This window comes from Cornus florida, unplaced genomic scaffold (assembly GCF_030987335.1).
Source record: "Cornus florida cultivar Cherokee Brave unplaced genomic scaffold, ASM3098733v1 CherokeeBrave_3.0.0_Hap2_Chr10, whole genome shotgun sequence".
Classification (NCBI taxonomy): domain Eukaryota; kingdom Viridiplantae; phylum Streptophyta; class Magnoliopsida; order Cornales; family Cornaceae; genus Cornus; species Cornus florida.
In genome coordinates, this window is record NW_026775580.1 from 40981298 (window position 1) to 41004789 (window position 23492).

Below are 23492 nucleotides of genomic sequence, written 5' to 3' on the forward strand. Positions count from 1 at the left end.
AGGTGCCAATTCTGTTTCGTGTAACTAGGAATTAAATTGGGATACCGGTCACCAGGTTGCTTGAATCGGTCGGCCGATATGCCACGTTCCTAAATTTTTTTCCCTTGTTAAGCCCCCTTTCTTACTATTGACAACAGAAGGGGGGATAAAATTTAACTTCTAGATCGGAAGTTAATTCCTGGCTTTTGCTGCGAGTTGGGCCTACCTAGCCTTGTTGGTTGCCTGAGTTAATTTTGGAGGAATTTTCTCCAGGCCAGCATGCCTAAGTTAGTAACACCAGTCACATAATGCTCGTAACCCATTCGACACACGGCAGTATGAATTGTTGGGTTCACCTATACGATTTTTCGTTGCATGTTGACACACGAGCCTTCTTCACCCTTAAATTTAAAACCCTACCTGGGTCAGGTTACAATGGTGACCAATATCAGCTGCAAGTGACGTACAATATTAAGATCTTCAGATACTTCTCTATCAGGAAGATGAAAACCACTAGCTAGGAAGGAGTTGGAGGAAGGTCAGCCCATCTTCTTCCCTTAGCTGGCCCTTTCTCCCCTACTTTCATTCATTTCCCCGACTACTGATCTTCTATGCCTAGTGGCCTTTCTCTCTCCTTTCTTCCCTTCTCTCAACAGATTGTTCTGGAGCTTGACAACTGAATCTGAGCCTTCCTCAAGGCTTTCATAGGGCCTGTTTGGCATGCGTTTTGTTTTAGGCATTTTGTTTTCAGCTAAAACAGAAACAACGTTTTTGCTGTAAGAGTGTTTTAGAACAAAATCGGAAGCACGTTTGGGAACGATGTTTTGCTGTTGAAATGTCAAAAATAGAAATATACAAAACATGTTTGGTAGGTCATGCGTTTCAAGAATTTTGGAAACAAAATATGTTTGGTCATTCCAACTGTTGCCAAAAAAAAATAAAACAAAAATAAAAAACATGTTTGGTTATCATTGTTTTTAATTTGTTTTTATAAATTTTAAATATATTTATAAATTTATTTCTATATAAATAATCATCATATTTTTAATAGATATGGATAAATTTGAACACACAAACATAAATACATACATATATATATATATATATATATATTGGTCTTCTCATTACCATAAGAGTCAACATTTGTAACTTTTTTTAACCCGAACTTGAACTCAATGCCACATTTTAAGCAATGGTAAATTTATATAAAAATACATTTTAATAATTCAACTATTATCTATATTTTTTTCCATATTTAACTATATAATAAGTGGCTATAAAAGCCCTAAATTTTTTTGCAATAACCTATTTATATGTTATTTGCAACAACCTACTTCAATTTTGTTATCCTATTACCTGTATAGTCCAAAACATTCAAAATAAAAACAAATCAAACTGCAAGCATAAGTGGAATCGAGTGTATACCATTTACAAGTGGTTAAATATTCAACCAACAAATTAAACAAGTTCTACATAAAATGTTTGGAACAAAGCAGTAACAATACATAGTTGGGACTAAAAATTGATAATATGTTCATAAAGTAGATGACAATGGCAACGACATATCATCTTCATAACAGCACAAGTCACCTTCAAGAGAGCATTAACACACTTCATATCTGCAATGGTAGCATTTAAGTTGAAATATATTAACAATAACAGTAGCAAGTAATAGTAACAACAAAAATGATATATATTACATATATAAATATTACAAGCCCACAATAGCAACAAATATATTACATATAAAAGAAAAAACATACCATCACTCTACCAAGTGTACCCAAGAGAATTTCAGATTCGATCAGCAATAGTATTACGCAACTGATCCATTTCTCGAAGCTGAGCTGGAGGCACATGCTTAACAATCTCATCGTTTTCACCATCACTTTGAGGAGGGAAAGAAAATAATCTCTGTGATAACATAGGGAAAGAAAACAAAATTAAGAATTAAAAAAGAAAGACAGTTAACCAGAACATTGATTTAAAGACATCTTCCAAGGGAGAGGGTGTTCTTGGCAAGAAATCATCCTGGGTAAGATTAAGTTGGCATGGTTAGTTCATTACATTGGAGTAACTCCACCAAATTTATATACTGATGGTGAAATGTAGGTATTTTCAAGACATAAACAACATATCAGCTAGGTCAAATAAGTTTTTTTCCATCATATGTGCATACACTCTCTCTTGTTTTCTCTTAAATAGTTACTCAATAATATTAATCAATTATTCAATAAATATGCTTAATAATCATCACTTTCCACCAAATTATATATCTATCAGTTTCTCAACAACCATTGATGCAACACTCAAAATCAGCTTAACAAACCAAACACAACTCATTGTCCACAGGACCACAGACTATAGCTTTTCTTGAACAAGAGATCTAACGGATGAACGTTTTCCTAAAACTAACATGGTCAGGTTAGAAAAATACTGGAGCTAACTTTTGCTTTTTCTTTTGTATGTAAATGAATATGTCAATTTATATTAGTGCTAAGCTAATTAGCTAATGTACAAAAAAAAAAAAAAAAAATTGGTTAAAAAAAAGCCTAAATATTCATATTATCCAAAATTATGAAGTACACAGAACATATGAATTATCCTGAGCATTTAAAGAGTTGAAATACATAAACCCCTTCAACACAGAGAATAAACCCCTTCATGCTACTACACATGTATAATTATCAAGAAATCATCCAACCACATGACCTCATTTCCTTGAACTTCTTGTGGTTCACAATTGTATTTTAAGGTTACTAAACAACCTCCAAAGAAACCTATCAAATGAAAGAAGCTAGCAATCCCAAATTGAGATCACATACCCACTTCCAAGGAAAAGTGTTATTAACACTAATGTCTTAATTAAGATTAAGTTTCTAGTACATTGTTATTTTCATGGCAAGGAAAAGTGTTAAGCAAGAGAAAGAGAGGTAGGTTTAGGGTCCAAAACTCCTTTTGGTGTAATTGACACTAATGTCTTAATTAAGAGCTCTCTCTGTGTCACAACAACATGAAATTTGAAAGATTCAAAAAGCATGAAGAAGCACATGGCATTAGGTGAATAAATGTAGATTTTGCATGTCCATCATCATGAATTGAACTCTTCCAAGCCTTGACTATGCCCTATTTACTTACCCACTCTTTTTGTACATATTTCATAATCCACTCACTCACTCACTCTCTCAACTCCTCCCAGCTTATCTATATAAAGTTCCCAACTATCCAAAGCTAATTAACATTGTTAAGTATACAAAAATGGCCTTTTACTTGGATTGTTTCTGTTTACTCATGCTCAAGTTCTCAATCACCATGGCAAACTTGCCTAACATCTCCAATGAAGCATGCGCTGACGGTGCTGTTACTGTTGTATTACAATTTGGTGTGTATCAAGATAGCTGCCCAAAGGCTGAGCCTATCATCTTTTCTTGGGTGGAAAGGGTAGTGTCCCAAGACCCTAGAATGGCCGCTTCTCTGCTTCGACTTCATTCCCACAATTGCTTTGTTAATGCATGTCATGTTTCAAATTTTTTGTTCTATATATGTTTTTAGCCTATATAGTTTAATATTAATGAACACAAGTTTGGTTGCAGGGATGTGATGCATTAGTGTTGTTAGATGATAAGCATCAGTGTTGCAGGGATGTGATGCATCAGTGTTGTTAGATGACATTGTGAAAAAGTAGTACTAGTGTGGTGGTGTAGTAATTTGCATTCTAATTCCTCAATCAGGTGGCCCAGGCTGGGAAGTGGAAGTGGGAAGGAGGGACAGCTTGACAGCAAGCAAAACAGCAGCCAACAACAACATTTCAGGCCCCAATTCGGACGTCCCAACACTCATCACCAAGTTCAGAAATGTCGGTCTCACACTTGTTGATGTCGTTACCCTCTCAAGTAGCTTGATTTCTTTATTTTTAACCTAGAACAACATGTTTGGATACTGAGAAAACATTCTTTCTTTCTCTTTGGGAGGTACATTCACAATGGGGAAAGCTCGATGCTCAACATTTAGCTCTCGGAAAAGGGGTAACAGCAATAGCGACTCAAATGGCCCAGACAATTATGTGGCCTTTCTTACCTCTCTCCAGCAACTACGCTCAGTAACAGATAGCAACACAACGCTAGCACATCTTGACCTGGTGACCCCATCAACATTTGATAACCAGTACTATGTTAACCTAATTTCTGGGGAGGGATTACTTCCATCTGATCAGGCTCTTGTGAATGGAGCAAATACGTTACAAATACACAATGAATTTTTTCAAGAACCAGAAACAATTGTATCAAACAACTCAAAAATAAACATTTACAAGCGAAAGTAAAGAGAATAAAACCAATTTCATAATAACTTCTCATTTAATTGATTCAACAAACTGAAACAAGAAAAACCAAATCAAATTGGGGGCATTCAAATTCCTCACCTGTAAGATCACAGAGTCTATAACATCGGCATACTTCGCAGCTAAATTAAGCGACGCACAATCGCATAACACCGCACATGACTCCTTAAAACCCCGCCGAGCAGGTCACCGTGGTTTACCACGATTATCGTCAAGAAGGCGGTGACACCAGACCCCACTGCCAAGCAAGTCACCGTGGTTTACCACGATCATCGTCAACAAAGCGGCGACACCAGACCCCAAAGAATGTCCGGCAAAAATCATCTTAATCGATGACCCATTTTTGAGCCACAATCACTTCAGATTCTCTGATTCCTACCTTATTCTTCGACGAAGGCAACAAAAGAGCTAAGATCGATGGTTGGTTCGGTGGATTTCAGCCAAACAAACACACACAGCACAATCGCCCCAAAATCGCCTCCGCTCAAGCTCTCTAGAAACCCTAGAAAATGACTGAAATGTTTTAAGTTTGGTTTATATACGTGTTGCAAGTCTGGTTTAAGTGAGTGTTTTTATTTCCTCCGCTACAGTGATTATTTGGGCCAACAGTACCCAAAACACGGTAAAACACCAAAATGGTGTTTTAATTTTTGGCCCAAAAATTGAATCTGTTTTGACACTATTGGCAACAAAGTAGACCGAACCAAACATGTTTTGGGCCAAAAAATTACTACTGTAGCAGGCCTGCAACAAAAACACATGAAGCAAAACAGATACCAAAATCTCACCTTAACCTCTCTAAATCAAAGCTTGAAAATATAGAAGACATTGTAGATATATGTGTGAAGAGATATATTGAGAGAAAGGGAAGATGGACAAATGATGTTGGAAATTAAGGAGTGGTTGGCTAGTCTTGTAACTTATTTCATGGCTCTCCTCATGCCATGTGTTAAGATGTGGTGGTTTCTAACTTATTCTTAACTTACCATTATGCCCTTTTGCAAGGGGCTTTTCCTCCTCAAGCCTACAAGTGGATGGCAAGGGCAAACTCTCCTTCTTGCTTAGCATGGCCTCCCTCGACATGCTTTCCTCCATTTGGCCTTCTCTTCGGGGCTCACTTGTGCACTCCTACACGACGAGTACAAAATTTGGAACCTCTTTCTTCTTTGGCTCTACAGCGAAGCCAACTGTGAGCATACTAGCGCATTATGCGTTCCTCCGTATAGTAGGCATGACTCTTACTGACCCTCCTAGTCTCGCCACCTCTATGTTATGGGGTAGTCTTTCGTGTGCTACTCGCCATCGCACCAAAATCATTCCCTAATGTAGTGCTCGCTCCTCTGCCACCAGCTCTTGTGTAAAATTCATGGGTCCAAAACATAAATGGTTAACACTATAAATTCGGACTCTTAATCGGGTTCCCAAGTTAGTTAAAGGCTTATATGGTAAATTTTTAGATGTAATTAACACACATAATCTGGTCACGGTCTAATGTGTTCATACTAGTTCATTTACAAGCATCCAGTTAGCTGAATGAAGGGTTACAGAATGTTGAATCGGTTAACCGAGCTAGGTGCCAATTCTGTTTCGTGAAACTAGGAATTAAATTGGGATACCGGTCACCAGGTTGCTTGAATCGGTCGGCCGATATGCCACGTTCCTGATTTTTTTTCCCTTATTTAGCGCCCTTTCTTACTATTGACAACAGAAGGGGGGATAAAATTTAACTTCTAGATCGGAAGTTAATTCCTGGCTTTTGCTGCGAGTTGGGCCTACCTAGCCTTGTTGGTTACCTGAGTTAATTTTGGAGGAATTTTCTCCAAGCCAGCATGCCTAAGTTGGTAACACCAGTCACATGATGCTCGTGACCCATTCGACACATGGCAGTATGAGTTGTTGGGTTTACCCATACGATTTTTCGTTGCGTGTTTACACACAAGCCTTCTTCACCCTCAAATTTAAAAACCCTACCTGGGTCAGGTTACAATGGTGCCCAATATCAGCTGCAAGTGATGTACAATATTTAGATCTTGAGATACTTCTCTATCTGGGAGATGAAAGTACGTAGGGTAGAACGGCCCGCTAGATGAAGAAAACCACTCGCCAGGAAGGAGTTGGAGGAAGGTCACCCCATCTTCTTCCCTTAGCTAGCCCTTTCTCCCCTACTTTCATTCATTTCCCCGACTACTGATCTGCTATGCCTAGTGGCCTTTCTCTCTCCCTTCTTCCCTTCTCTCAGCAAATTGTTCTGAAGCTTGACAACTGAATCTGACCCTTCCACAAGGCTTTCATAGGGCCTGTTTGGCATGCGTTTTGTTTTAGACGTTTTGTTTTTAGCTAAAACAGAAACAATGTTTTTGTTGTAACAGATTTTTAGAACAAAATTAGAAGCACGTTTGGGAACGATGTTTTGCTATTGAGATGTCAAAAACAGAAATATGCAAAACATGTTTGGTAGGTCATCCGTTTTAAGAATTTTGGAAACAAAACATGTTTGGTCATTCCAACTGTTGCGAAAAAAAATAAAACAAAAATAAAAAATATGTTTGGTTATTATTGTTTTTAATTTGTTTTTATAAATTTTAAGTATATTTATAAATTTATTTCTATATAAATAATCATCATATTTTTAATAGATATGTATAAATTTGAACACACAAACATAAATACATACATACATATATATATATATATTGTCTTCTCATTACCATAAGAGTCCACATTTGTAACTTTTTCTAATCCAAACTTGAACTCAATGTCACATTTTATGCAATGGTAAATTTATATAAAAATACATTTTAATAATTCAAATATTATCTATATTTTTTTCCATATTTAACTATATAATAAGTGGCTATAAAAGCCCTAATTTTTTTTGCAATAACCTATTTATAAGTTGTTTGCAATAACCTACTTCAATTTTGTTATCCTATTACTTGTATAGTCCGGCCCATTCAAAATAAAAACAAATCAAATTGCAAGCATAAGTGGAATAAAGTGTATACCATTTACAAGTGCTTAAATATTCAACCAACAAATTAAACAAGTTTAAGTTCTACATAAAATGTTTAGAACAAAGCAGTAACAATACATAGTTGGGACTAAAAATTGATAATATGTTCATAAAGTAGATGACAATGGCAACGACACATCATCTTCATAACATCACAAGTCACCTTCAAGAGAGCATCAACACACTTCATATCTGCAATGGTAGCATTTAAGTTGAAATATATTAACAATAATTGTAGCAAGTAATAGTAACAACAAAAATGATATATATTACATATATAAATATTACAAGCCCACAATAGCAACAAATATAGTACATATAAAAGAAAAAACATACTATCACTCTATCAAGTGTACCCAAGAGAATTTCAAATTCGGTCAGCAATAGTATTACGCAACTGATCCATTTCTCGAAGCTGAGCCGGAGGCACATGCTCAACAATCTCGTCGTTTTCACCATCACTTTGAGGAGGGAAAGAAAACAAAATTAAGAATTAAAAAATGAAAGTTAGTTAACCAGAACATTGATTTAAAGACATCTTCCAAGGGAGTGGGTGTTCTTGGCAAGAAATCATCCTGGGCAAGATTAAGTTGGCATGGTTAGTTCATTACATTGGAGTAACTCCACCAAATTTATATACTGATGGTGAAATGTAGGTATTTTCAGGATATAAAAAACATATCAGCTAGGTCAAATAAATTTTTTTCCATTATATGTGCATACACTCTCTCTTGTTTTCTCTTAAACAGTTACTCAATAATATTAATCAATTATTCAATAAATATGCTTAATAATCATCACTTTCCACCAAATTATATATCTATCAGTTGCCCAACAACCATTTATGCAACACTCAAAATCAGCTTAACAAACCAAACACAACTCATTGTCCACAGGACCACAGACCATAGCTTTTCTTGAACAAGAGATCTAACGGATGAACGTTTTCCTAAAACTAACATGGCCAGGTTAGAAAAATACTGGAACTAAATTTTTCTTTTTATTTTGTATGTAAATGAATATGTCAATTTATATTAGTGCTAGGCTAATTAGCTAATGCACAAAAAAAAAAAAAAAGGCCTCAACATTCATATTATCCAAAATTATGGGGTACATAGAACATTTGAATTATCATGAGCATTTAAAGAGTTGAAATACATAAACCCCTTCAACACAGAGAATAAACCCCTTCGTGTTACTACACATGTATAATTACCAAGAAATCATCCAACCACATGAACTCATTTCCTTGAACTTCTTGTGGTTCACAACTATATTTTGAGGTTACTAAACAACCTCCAAAGAAACCTATCAAATGAAAGAAGCTAGCAATCCCAAATTGAGATCACATACCCACTTCCTAGGAAAAGTGTTATTGACACTAATGTCTTAATTAAGATTAAGTTTCTAGTACATTGTTATTTTCATGGCAAGGAAAAGTGTTAAGCAAGAGAGAAAGGTAGGTTTAGGGTCCAAAACTCCTTCTTGTGTAATTGACACTAATGTCTTAATTAAGAGCTCTCTCTGTGTCACAACAACAAGAAATTTGAAAGATTCAAAATGCATGAAGAAGCACATGGCATTAGGTGAATAAATGTAGATTCTGTATGTCCATCATCATGAATTGAACTCTTCCAAGCCTTGACTATGCCCTCTTTACTTACCCACTCTTTTTGTACATATTTTATCATCCACGCATTCACTCACTCTCTCAACTCCTCCAAGGTTATCTATATAAAGTTCCCAACTATCCAAAGCTAATTAACATTGTTAAGCATACAAAAATGGCCTTTTACTTGGATTGTTTCTGTTTACTCATGCTCAAGTTCCCAATCACCATGGCAAACTTGCCCAACATCTCCAATGAAGCATGCGCTGATGGTGCTGTTACTGTTGTATTGCAAGTTGTGTGCATCAAGATAGCTGCCCAGAGGCTGAGCCCATCATCTTCTCTTGGGTGGAAAGGGCAGTGTCCCAAGACCTTAGAATGGCCGCTTCTCTGCTTCGACTTCATTCCCATAATTGCTTTGTTAATACATGTCATGTTTCAAATTTTTTGTTCTATATATGTTTTTAGCTTATATAGTTTAATATTAATGAACACAAGTTTGGTTGCAGGGATGTGATGCATCAGTGTTGTTAGATGACATGCATCAGTGTTGCAGGGATATGATGCATCAGTGTTGTTAAATGACATTGTGAACAAGTAGTACTAGTGCGGTGGTGTACTAATTTGCATTCTAATTCCTCAGTCTAGTGGCCCAGGCTGGGAAGTGGAAGTAGGAAGGAGGGACAGCTTGACAGCAAGCAAAACAGTAGCCAACAACAACATTGCAGGCCCCAATTCGGACATCCCAACACTCATCACCAAGTTCAGAAATGTCGGTCTCACGCTTGCTGATGTCGTTACCCTCTCAGGTAGCTTGATTTCTTTATTTTTAACCTAGAATAAAATGTTTGGATGCTGAGAAAACATTATTTCTTTCTCTTTGGGAGGTGCACCCACAATGGGGAAAGCTTGATGCTCAACATTTAGCTCTTGGCAAAAGGGTAACAGCAATAGCGACTCAAATGGCCCAGACATTGATGCCGCCTTTCTTAACTCTCTCCAGCAACTATGCTCAGAAATAGATAGCAACCCAACGCTGGCACATCTTGACCTGGTGACCCCATCAACATTTGATAACCAGTACTATGTTAACCTAATTTCTGGGGAGGGATTACTTCCATCTGATCAGGCTCTTGTGAATGGGGCAAATACGTTGCAAATATGCAATGAATTTTATCAGGAACCAGAAGCAGTTGTATCACAACTCAAAAATATACATTTACAAGAAGATATAAACAGAATAAAACCAATTTCATAATAACTTCTCATTTGATTGATTCAACAAACTGAAACCAGAAAAACCAAATCAAATTGGGGCCATTCAAATTCCTCACCTGCAAGATCACAGAGTCTATAACATCGGCATAGTTCACAGCTAAATTGAGCGACGCGCAATCGCATAACACCGCACATGACTCCTCGAAAGCCCACCAAGCAGCTCACCGTGGTTCACCACGATCATCGTCAAGAAGGCGGCGACACCAGACCCCACCGCCGAGCAAGTCACCGTGGTTTACCACGATCATCGTTAAGAAGGCGGCGACACCAGACCCCAAAGAATGTACGGCAAAAATCATCTTAATTGATGACCTATTTTTGAGCCACAATCGCTTCAGATTCTCCGATTCCTGCCTTGTTCTTCGACGAAGACAACAAAAGAGCAAAGATCGGTGGTCGGTTTGGTGGATTTCAGCTAAACAAGCACACACAGCACAATTGCCCCAAAATTGCCTCTGTTCGAGCTCTCTAGAAACCCTAGAAAATGACTGAAATGTTTTAAGTTTCATTTATATACGTGTTGCACGTCTGGTTTAAGTGAGTGTTTTTACTTCCTTCGCTACAGTGATTATTTGGGCCAACAGTACCCAAAACACGGTAAAACACCAAAATGGTGTTTTAATTTTTGGCCCAAAACACGGTAAAACACCAAAATGGTGTTTTAATTTTTGGCCCAAAAATTGAATCTGTTTTGACACTATTGGCAACAAAGTAGACCGAACAAAACATGTTTTGGGCTAAAAAATTACTACTGTCGAAGGCTTGCAATAAAAACACATGAAGCAAAACAGATACCAAAATCTTACCTTAACCTCTCTAAATCAAAGCTTGAAAATATGGAAGACATTGTAGATATATGTGTGAAGAGATATATTGAGAGAAAGGGAAGATGGACAAATGATGTAGGAAATTAAGGAGTGGTTGGTTAGTCTTGTAACTTATTTCATGGCTCTCCTCATGCCATGTGTTAAGATGTGGTGGTTTCTAACTTATAGTTAACTTACCATTATGCCCTTTTGCATGGGGCTTCTCCTCCTCAGGCCTACAAGTGGATGGCAAGGGTAAACTCTCCTTCTTGCTTAGCATGGCCTCCCTCGACATGCTTTCCTCCATTTGGCCTTCTCTTCGGGGCTCACTTGTGCACTCCTACACGATGGGTACAAATTCCAGAACCTCCTTCTTCTTTGGCTCTACAGCGAAGCCAATTGTGAGCATACTAGCGCATTATGCGTTCCTCTGTATAGTAGGCATGACTCTTACTGACCCTCCTAGTCTCGCCACCTCTATGTTATGGGGTAGTCTTTCGTGTGCTACTCGCCATCGCACCAAAATCATTCCCTAATGTAGTGCTCGCTCCTCTGCCACCAGCTTTTGTGTAAAATTCATGGGTCCAAAACATAAATGGTTAAAACTATAAATTCGGACTCTTAATCAGGTTCCCAAGTTAGTCAAAGGCTTATATGGTAAATTTTTAGATGTAATTAGCACACATAATCTGGTCACGGTCTAATGTGTTCATACTAGTTCATTTACAAGCATCCGGTTAGCTAAATGAAGGGTTACAGAATGTTGAATCAGTTAACCGAGCCAGGTGCCAATTCTGTTTCGTGTAACTAGGAATTAAATTCGGATACCGGTCACTAGGTAGCTTGAATCAGTCGGCCGATATGCCACGTTCCTGCATTTTTTTCCCTTGTTTAGCCCCCTTTCTCACTATTGACAACAGAAGGGGGGATAAAATTTGACTTCCAGATCGGAAGTTGATTCCTGGCTTTTGCTGCGAGTTAGGCCTACCTAGCCTTGTTGGTTACCTGAGTTAATTTTGGAGGAATTTTCTCCAGGCCAGCATGCCTAATTTGGTAACACTAGTCACATGATGCTCGTGACCCATTCGACACACGGTAGTATGATTTGTTAGGATCACCCATACGATTTTTCGTTACGTGTTGACACACGAGCCTTCTTCACCCTCAAATTTAAAAACCCTACCTGGGTCAGGTTACAATGGTGACCAATATCAGCTGCAAGTGACGTACAATATTTTGATCTTAAGATACGTCTCTATCAGGGAGATGAAAGTACGTAGGGTAGAACGGCCCACTAGATGAAGAAAACCACTAGCCAGAAAGGAGTTGGAGGAAGGTCAGCCCATCTTCCTCCCTTAGCTGGCCCTTTCTCCCATACTTTCATTCATTTCCCCGACTACTGATCTTCCATGCCTAGTGGCCTTTCTTATCTCCCTTCTTCCATTCTCTCAGCAGATTGTTCTGGAGCTTGACAACTGAATCTGAGCCTTCCTCAAGGCTTTCATAGGGCCTGTTTGGCATGCGTTTTGTTTTAGGCGTTTTGTTTTTAGCTAAAACAAGAACAATATTTTTGCTGTAAGAGTGTTTTAGAACAAAATCGAAAGCACGTTTGGGAACGATGTTTTGCTGTTGAAATGTCAAATACAGAAATATGCAAAACATGTTTGGTAGTTCATGCATTTCAAGAATTTTGAAAACAAAATATATTTGGTCATTCCTACTATTGCCAGAAAAAAATAAAACAAAAATAAAAAACATGTTTGGTTATCATTGTTTTTAATTTGTTTTTATAAATTTTAAGTATATTTATAAATTTATTTCTATATAAATAATCATCATATTTTTAATAGATATGGATAAATTTGAACACACAGACATATATATATATATATATATATATATATATATATATATATATATATATATATTGGTCTTCTCATTACCATAAGAGTCAACATTTGTAACTTTTTGTAATCCAAACTTGAACTCAATGTCACATTTTATGCAATGGTAAATTTATATAAAAATACATTTTAATAATTCAAATATCATCTATATTTTTTCCATATTTAACTATATTATAAGTGGCTATAAAAGTCCTAAATTTTTTTGCAATAACCTATTTATAAGTTGTTTGCAATAACCTACTTTAATTTTATTATCCTATTACCTGTATAGTCTAACACATTCAAAATAAAAACAAATCAAACTGCAAGCATAAGTGGAATAGAGTGTATACAATTTACAAGTTCTTAAATATTCAACCAACAAATTAAACAAGTTTAAGTTCTACATAAAATGTTTGGAACAAAGCAGTAACAATACATAGTTGGGACTAAAAATTGATAATATGTTCATAAAGTAGATGACAATGGCAACGACACATCATCTTCATAACAGCACAAGTCACTTTCAAGAGAGCATCTACACACTTCATATCTACGATGTTAGCATTTAAGTTGAAATATATTAACAATAATAGTAGCAAGTAATAGTAACAAAAAAAAATGATTTATATTACATATATAAATATTACAAGCCCATAATAGCAACAAATATATTACATATAAAAGAAAAAACATACCATCACTCTATCAAGTGTACCCAAGAGAATTTCAGATTCAGTTAGCAATAGTATTACGCAACTGATCCATTTCTCGAAGTTGAGCTGGAGGCACATGCTCAACAATCTCATCGTTTTCACCATCACTTTGAGGAGGGAAAGAAAACAATCTCTGTGATACCATAGGGAAAGAAAACAAAATTAAGAATTAAAAAATGAAAGATCGTTAACCAGAACATTGATTTAAAGACATCTTCCATGGGAGTGGGTGTTCTTGGCAAGAAATCATCCTGGTTAAGATGAAGTTGGCATGGTTAGTTCATTACATTGGAGTAACCCCACCAAATTGATATACTGATGGTGAAATGTAGGTATTTTTAAGACATAAACAACATATCAGTTAGGTCAAATAAGTTTTTTTCCATCATATGTGCATACACTCTCTCTTGCTTTTTTGAACAAGAGATCATAGCTTTTCTTGAACAAGAGATCTAACGGATGAACATTTTCCTAAAACTAACATGGTCAGGTTAGAAAAATACTGGAACTAACTTTTTCTTTTTATTTTGTTTGTAAATGAATATGTCAATTTATATTAGTGCTAGGCTAATTAGCTAATGCACAAAAAAAAAAATAATAATAATAATAAAAAAATGGTTAAAAAAAATGCCTCAACATTCATATTATCCAAAATTATGAACTACACAGAACATATGAATTATCCTGAGCATTTAAAGAATTGAAATACCTAAACCCCTTCAACACAGAGAATAAACCCCTTCGTGCTACTACACATGTATAATTACGAAAAAATCATCCAACCACATGAACTCATTTCCTTAAACTTCTTGTGGTTCACAACTGTATTTTGAGGTTACTAAACAACCTCCAAAGAAACCTATCAAATGAAAGAAGCTAGCAATCCTAAATTGAGATCACATACCCACTTCCAAGGAAAAGTGTTATTGACACTAATGTCTTAATAAAGATTAAGTTTCTAGTACATTGTTATTTTCATGGCAAGGAAAAGTGTTAAGCAAGAGAGAGAGAGGTAGGTTTAGGGTCCAAAACTCCTTCTGGTGTAATTGACACTAATGTCTTAATTAAGAGCTCTCTCTGTGTCACAACAACATAAAATTTGAAAGATTCAAAAAGCATGAAGAAGCACATGGCATTAGGTTAATAAATGTAGATTATGTATGTCCATCATCATGAATTGAACTCTTCCAAGCCTTGACTATGCCCTCTTTACTTACCCACTCTTTTTGTACATATTTCATCATCCACTCACTCACTCACTCTCTCAACTCCTCCAAGCTTATCTATATAAAGTTCCCAACTATCCAAAGCTAATTAACATTGTTAAGCATACAAAAATGGCCTTTTACTTGGATTGTTTCTGTTTACTCGTGCTCAAGTTCTCAATCACCATGGTAAACTTGCCTAACATCTCCAATGAAGCATGCGCTGATGGTGCTGTTACTGTTGTATTGCAATTTGGTGTGTATCAAGATAGCTGCCAAGAGGCTGAGCCCGTCATCTTCTCTTAGGTGGAAAGGGCAGTGTCCCAAGACCCTAGAATGGCCGCTTCTCTGCTTCGACTTCATTCCCACGATTGCTTTGTTAATGCATGTCATGTTTCAAATTTTTTGTTCTATATATGTTTTTAGCTTATATAGTTTAATATTAATGAACACAAGTTTGGTTGCAGGGATGTGATGCATCAGTGTTGTTAGATGACATGCATCAGTGTTGCAGGGATGTGATGCATCAGTGTTGTTAGATGACATTGTGAACAAGTAGTACTAGTGTGGTGGTGTGCTAATTTGCATTCTAATTCCTCAGTCAGGTGGCCCAAGCTGGGAAGTGGAAGTGGGAAGGAGGGACAGCTTGACAGCAAGCAAAACAGCAGCCAACAACAACATTTCAGGCCCCAATTCGGACGTCCCAACACTCATCACCAAGTTCAGAAATGTCGGTCTCACGCTTGCTGATGTCGTTACGCTCTTAGGTAGCTTGATTTCTTTATTTTTAACCCAGAACAAAATGTTTGGATGCTGAGAAAACATTCTTTCTTTCTCTTTGGGAGGTGCACACACAATGGGGAAAGCTCGATGCTCAACATTAAGCTCTTGGCAAAAGGGTAATAGCAATAGCGACTCAAATGGCCCAGACATTGATGTGGCTTTTCTTACCTCTCTCCAGCAACTATGCTCAGAAACAGTTAGCAACACAACGCTGGCACATCTTGACCTGGTGACCCCATCAACATTTGATAACCAGTACTATGTTAACCTAATTTCTGGGGAGGGATTACTTCCATCTGATTAGGCTCTTGTGAATGGAGCAAATACGTTACAAATACGCAATGAATTTTATTAGGAACCAGAAGCAATTGTATCAAATAACTCAAAAATATACATTTATAAGCAAATCTAAACAGAATAAAACCAATTTCATAATAACTTCTCATTTGATTGATTCAACAAACTGAAACCAGAAAAACCAAATCAAATTGGGGGCATTCAAATTCGTCACCTGCAAGATTACAGAGTCTATACCATCGGTATACTTCACAGCTAAATTGAGCGACGCGCAATCGCATAACACCGCACATGAGTCCTCGAAACACCACCGAGCAGGTCACCGTGGTTCACTATGATCATCGTCAAGAAGGCGGCGACACCAGACCCCACCGCCGAGCAAGTCACCGTGGTTCACCACGATCATCGTTAACAAAGCGGCGACACCAGACCCCAAAGAATGTCCGGCAAAAATCATCTTAATCGATGACCCATTTTCGAGCCACAATCGCTTCAGATTCTCTGATTCCTACCTTATTCTTCGACGAAGACAACAAAAGAGCAAAGATCGATGGTTGGTTTGGTGGATTTCAGCCAAACAAGCACACACAGCACAATCGCCCCAAAATCGCCACTGCTCAAGCTCTCTAGAAACCCTAGAAAATGACTGAAATGTTTTAAGTTTGGTTTATATACATGTTGCAAGTCTGGTTTAAGTGAGTGTTTTTACTTCCTCCGCTACAGTGATTATTTGGGCCAACAGTACCCAAAACACGGTAAAACACCAAAATGGTGTTTTAATTTTTGGCCCAAAAATTGAATCTGTTTTGACACTATTGGCAACAAAGTAAACCGAACCAAACATGTTTTGGGTTAAAAAATTACTACTGTAGCAGGCCTGTGACAAAAACACATGAAGCAAAACAGATACCAAAATCTTTGGTGTTTTAATTTTTGGCCCAAAAATTGAATCTGTTTTGACACTATTGGCAACAAAGTAAACCGAACCAAACATGTTTTGGGTTAAAAAATTACTACTGTAGCAGGCCTGTGACAAAAACACATGAAGCAAAACAGATACCAAAATCTCACCTTAACCTCTCTAAATCAAAGCTTGAAAATATGGAAGACATTGTAGATATATGTGTGAAGAGATATATTGAGAGAAGGGGAAGATGGACAAATGATGTTGGAAATTAAGGAGTGGTTGGCTAGTCTTGTAACTTATTTTATGGCTCTCCTCATGCCATGTGTTAAGATGTGGTGGTTTCTAACTTATTCTTAACTTACCAATATGCCCTTTTGCATGGGGCTTCTCCTCCTCAAGCCTACAAGTGGATGGCAAGGGCAAACTCTCCTTCTTGCTTAGCATGGCCTCCCTCGACATGCTTTCCTCCATTTGGCCTTCTCTTTGGGGCTCACTTGTGCACTCCTACACGACGGGTACAAATTTCGGAACCTCCTTCTTCTTTGGCTCTACAGCGGAGCCAACTTTGTGCATACTAGCGCATTATGCGTTCCTCCGTAGAGTAGGCATGACTCTTACTGACCCTCCTAGTCTCGCCACCTCCATGTTATGGGGTAGTCTTTTTTGTGCTACTTGCCATCGCACCAAAATCATTCCCTAATGTAGTGCTCGCTCCTCTGCCACCAGCTCTTGTGTAAAATTCATAGGTCCAAAACATAAATGGTTAACACTATAAATTCAGACTCTTAATCGGGTTCCCAAGTTAGTCAAAGGCTTATATGGTAAATTTTTAGATGTAATTAACACACATAATCTGGTCACGGTCTAATGTGTTCATACTAGTTCATTTACAAGCATCCGGTTAGCTGAATGAAGGGTTACAGAATGTTGAATCGGTTAACCGAGCTAGGTGCCAATTCTGTTTCGTGGAACTAGGAATTAAATTGGGATACCGGTCACCAGGTTGCTTGAATCGGTCGGCCGATATGCCACGTTCCTGAATTTTTTTCCCTTGTTTAGCCCCCTTTCTTACTATTGACAACAGAAGGGGGGATAAAATTTAACTTCTAGATCGGAAGTTAATTCCTGGCTTTTGTTACGAGTTGGGCCTACCTAGCCTTGTTGGTTGCCTGAGTTAATTTTGGAGGAATTTTCTCTAGGCTAACATGCCTAAGTTGGTAACACCAGTCACATGATGCTCGTGACCCATTCGACACATGGCAGTATGAGTTATTGGGTTCACCCATACGATTTTTCGTTGCGTGTTGACACACGAGCCTTCTTCACCCTCAAATTTTAAAACCCTACCTAGGTCAGGTTACAATGGTGACCAATATCAGCTGCAAGTGATGTACAATATTTAGATCTTGAGATACTTTTCTATCTGGGAGATGAAAGTACGTAGGGTAGAACGGCCCGCTAGATGAAGAAAACCACTCGCCAGGAAGGAGTTGGAGGAAGGTCACCCCATCTTCTTCCCTTAGCTGGCCCTTTCTCCCCTACTTTCATTCATTTCCCCAACTACTGATCTTCTATGCCTAGTGGCCTTTGTTCTCTCCCTTCTTCCCTTCTCTCAGCAGATTGTTCTGGAGCTTGACAACTGAATCTGAGCCTTCCTCAAGGCTTTCATAGACTTCCATATCCATCGCAACTTGTTTCCCTAACCATAGTTTTAAATTGTTTCACATTTGCAATCACATTTTATTTGGCTATAATTTATGCATATGAAAGGATTATGTACATTAGTTTCCTGATCGATCTATTGGTTTGATATATCAAAATTTCCATTTTAGAGTTTTTTTTATTGATGTTTTGCATATCTTGAATTGTTCCAAATGTACATTGATTACATTCCAATTGAAAAGATATATGTATCTTGATTCAGCTAATCCACTTATTTGAAATGTAGAAAAGATTACTTTATTTTGATATTGACTAGCAATAGTCACAAAAAGATTTCTTTATCTTGATACTTACTGAATAGCATTTGTCACATAGTTTAATTATTTTTTATATATCAATTTTTAATATGCATTATTATCATGCACGACTTACTTTAATTATGCTCGTGTCTTATATCGTACATTATGCCTAGATTCTAGAAGACCTTTTACACTATGGTGCACTTTGAATATTTAATAACTATTTATAAATTTTTATAACATAATTTGATTTCATACGAAACAGTGCCATCGTGTACGTGTTGCAACATTCTTCAATACCTTGTTTTTATGCCTTCGTCCCGCTCATATGTTACATTTCCACTCATGGATAATAAAAGGGCATATCCTCCAGTTATAAGGAGCTATTACCCAACTTCTAGTAGACCAATGAGAGGAGTATATGCAGGATATCTTATCAAGAAATCAATTTTCCTCCTTCACATTAGCAATCAAGGAGGGGTTAACTTGCATATGATTGGTTAATAATTTTTGAAGGTAGTACTTTTGATTGAGTTTCATTTGTTGATTAATATATTCTACTTGTTGCATGATCAATAAATCAACTGTGCCATATCATCATGTTGTATCTTCACAGCTCTTACAAATTCTGTTTTGATTTTGATTAATGCAAATAAGTTTTTCATGCGCATGTGGAACTCATTCATGCAAATAAGTTATTCATCTTTGGGGACTGATTTGGCCACTGTTTGAATTTTAAATGGAAGCTGTTACAAATGCATGCATTTTCTTCATAAAATTTTATCCCCCTTGTTATTGGATTTATCAATTATGTTATATTCTACTTTTGCTTCTTTGTCCTCCACTTCTCCTTGTATTTGATCAGTACGAGCCGTAAGAAATCCTAGTGTTTCATTAAACCAACTCTAATGTCGACTTTACGGAAATACAATTTATGAAGACTTTGTAATAGAGAAAAAAAAAACCTAGTGTTAAATTCAAGTTAACAAATTTAGTGGTGATCTACAATATCACTCTGTCCATCTAATGCTAAAAGTAATTTTATATGGGAAGAATATTAGCGCTAGTAATCTCGAACCATCTGAAAGTTCTATCTCCATAGCATGAAAGGGAGGTTCCTTGTCAGTTGTCATGCCGCCTCCCTCTACTTTTTCAAGATCTCACCTTGGTCGAGCATTTTTGTCTCTCAACAATTGAGCTGATTTTTGCAAAGCCCAATATATTTATTTTTTTGGGAAAATAAAGCTAGTTATATATATACTAGTCAATGTCACGTGAGTAAATAAAGCATAATTTGTCACTAAATTAAAAAAATATAAATATTTTGATATGCCTTTGGTACATCCATCATAACAAAATAAATAAAAAAAATTAAAAATGAGAATAAAAGAGGAATCATAATAGTTAATGTTAGGAATGACCTTTAACAATGCTGAGTAAATAAGATGAGGTGCTGGTTTCCACAAAAATTACAGCATGTAATGGTAAAATTATTGGAATGAACTGAAAACATACAACATATTAATATTTGTGTTTTTAAATATAATTTTTTTTCATTGGTATTATAAGAATATCTCTTGGTGTGCTAAATATATTTGACACACTTATTGAGTTTAATATATTTTTAAATATATTCATGATTAAAATTTTAAAATTGTATGATGAAAATCTTTGGAAAAAAATATATTTTTATTAACACAAATAAAAAATAATAACACACTACACAAATAATTAAAAATAATTAAACCAAATGAAGGGAGTAAACATCTTTGACGCAAAGAGAAAAAGTTTAACTTTTTTTCTTCCAGAAGAAATTTGACTTGAATCATTCAATATAAATATTTGATAAGATGTGAAAAACTCAATGAGAATGAATTTTGGTTTCACCGGACATATTTTTAACAAAAGTAAAACTAAATTAAATAAAATATGTTCAAAGACAATTCATAAACTAATTTGATTCGTATACTTCAAAATGGATATAATTGCGAGGAAAAAAAATGAATTTATAAATGTAATTTTATTGACATTAATATTGTAGTAGAAGTAGAAGGAGATTTAGAATGGGATTATTATTATTTTTGAAGATTTATTAAAATTCAAATTTTAGTAGAATGAGAATTCTGAACTGCATATATTTTATTGATGTACCAAATTATTTTCACAACAAGTAAATATAGACATGGACAAATCTTATATATAGATATATATATATATATATATATATATATATATATATATATATATATATATATATAAATTATGCCAATCCAACAGTGGATAATACCTAACAATGCAACCACCGGATTATACCTAACAAAGCAACCCAAATTCTAAATAAATCTGTTTTCATCAAACTTATTTTAGTGACAATGTGAATATATTATGAAAAAATTTTAAAAAATAAAAGAAGAACAATGAAATAAGTTTTACTTTCGAATAAAAATTATGCCCTTGCTAAACAGAATATTAGCAATCTATTTCTTTTATATGTATTTATGAAAGATTTAGTTACTTAATAATATTGATTCAATTTTAAAAAAATTGGGCGAATTCAATAAAAAAACTATCTATTCTATAAAAAGAAGTAATAAAATACATTTTATTAATTTAAATTTTAGGATAAATTGCACAAAACTCTATTAACTATCACCTATTTGAACAAAAGTTGAATACTGTAAATAAATCTCTCTCAAGACTGTAAATAAATATCTCTCATACCATATATATATATATATATATATATATATATATATATATATATATATGTTGTATAGCGATGTAAATTCGGTCAATTTGCAAATGGTTCTATTTAGAGACCAATGTTTTCATTATTTTTTTTAAAAAAAGACTTATTTTCTTTTAATTTCTAATCTCTGTTATACAAACCCATTTTCGTTTACATGAGAAAAAAGAAAACAAAATAACATGTGATGCACCTCTTTGTGTTGAATGATTATCCTTTTTTTGCCATCAATCAAGGGTCCCTTCGTTGCAACATAATTCAATCAACATCCAATTCGATAAGTTTGGAGTTCTCAATCCTTATATTATACAACAAATATATATATATATATATATATATATATATATATAATAAAATAAAATAAATATTAAATCATCAAAACTCAAATATTACATAAAGAGGCACAACTATGTATTTTTTTCAAATATTGAGGCACAATTAAAAACTTACCTTATATTTTATTAATGCAATCTAAACTCAATTTGCATTGGAGTAACATTTAACAATTTTGAAATTTTCATTATAAATATGGAACGTTTTGAGAAAGTAAATTTAAATCAACAATACAAATTAAGGGGAAAAAAAAAAAAAATGCTCTCTTTGTGTTTATGATTATCCTTTTTCACCATCAATTGGGTCATTGCAACATATGCTATTGGTAGGAAGGAAAGAAGAAATAAGAAGGGAGAAACAAATTTCCTTCGTTTGGCAGAGATGATATAAGGAAAGAAAGGATAATAGGAAGGATGAATCATCCTTCTTCTTTCACAAATTTTCATCCGCTTAAATATGGGCGGAAGATAGGAGAGAAACAAGTGAGCCTATTATAGAAGTTTTAAATTACTACATCACCCTTCATAAATGTTTAATAAATCCCATAAATAAAGTAAGTGATGTGTTTAATGGTTAAAAATTTATCTTTCCTTTATCTTACCGATCAAATTAAATTGTCAGTTTTTTCCTTTCTCTTCCATCCAACCGAATAAAAAGAGGGAAACGCTTAATCTCTTCGCCAGGGATATCGATCTCAGTTATCCTTTCTTCTCTCCCTTTCATTCAATTTTTTTCTTTCCCACCAAATAGAGCAAAGTTTCAATCCTGGTATCACAAAATAAATAAATAAATAAATCATCAAAACTCAAATATATAAAAAAAAAGGCACAACTAAGTACTTACCTTGTATTGTATTGCAATCTAATAATGAAAATTATGAAATTAACACAATCTAAACTCAATATGTATTGAACAAACATTTAACAATTTTGATATTTTCATTACAAAGATGAACATTTTGAGAAAATAAATTTAAATCAACAATACAAATTGACACTAAAAAAAAAAAAAATAAGCCAACACATTGTCCATCTTTGTGTTGAATGATTACCCACCCTTTCTTCGCCCTCCTGTAAGGAATTTGATCAATTGATAATTCTCAACCTCCTCTTTTCTTTCGTCAATCTTCTTACCTTCTATCAATTCTATCTTATTAATATTTTGTGTCTTTTGGTTGTTTACTCCAAAAGGAAACATATTATACAATTATAATAACCACAATTTAATTTAAAAGGTATGGACTCGTATTAAATACCGTCCATCATCATAAAAGGAAACGTTTAACAATGTAATTATTATATAGGTTGGGGCTGTCGACAGCATCCCCAGTTTGTAGCCAGGGGTGGGTCCCGAAGGGGCCCTGCCCAGATGAGTTCCGGTGTCAGCCAAATAAAAAATAAAAATAAGATGCCAATGAAACATTTTAATTTAAAAGGTATTAACTCATATTAAAAATAGTGGTTTGTGTCAATCATAAATAAAATGAAATGTTTTATCCATATAATTTTAGAAATAAGATGCCAATGAAACGTTTGTGTCCTTTAAGGATTCAGCAAAAGAAAACATAGTATAAAATTAATAGTAACCAAAATTTAATTTAAAAGCTATTAACTATTGTAAAAAGTACTAAAAAA

At 35.2% G+C, this 23492-nt stretch overlaps 1 protein-coding gene, 1 long non-coding RNA gene and 1 pseudogene across 2 annotated transcripts; 2 read left to right on the forward strand and 1 right to left on the reverse strand.

Moving 5' to 3' along the window:
* Window positions 1–3237: 3237 nt before the first annotated feature.
* LOC132277525 (peroxidase 40-like) lies at window positions 3238–4300 on the forward strand. The gene is given in 3 exon segments (XM_059779380.1): window positions 3238–3489; window positions 3620–3872; window positions 3951–4300. Coding segments are annotated over 3 exon segments (855 nt in total).
* Window positions 4301–9115: 4815 nt separating this feature from the next.
* LOC132277526 (peroxidase 40-like) lies at window positions 9116–10198 on the forward strand (annotated as a pseudogene).
* A 3216-nt stretch (window positions 10199–13414) lies between these two features.
* Window positions 13415–17063, reverse strand: LOC132279340 (uncharacterized). The gene is made up of 2 exons (XR_009471300.1): window positions 16126–17063; window positions 13415–13759 (listed from the first exon to the last, which is right to left on the reverse strand). It is a non-coding gene; the product is annotated as an uncharacterized LOC132279340 (long non-coding RNA).
* Window positions 17064–23492: the final 6429 nt, after the last annotated feature.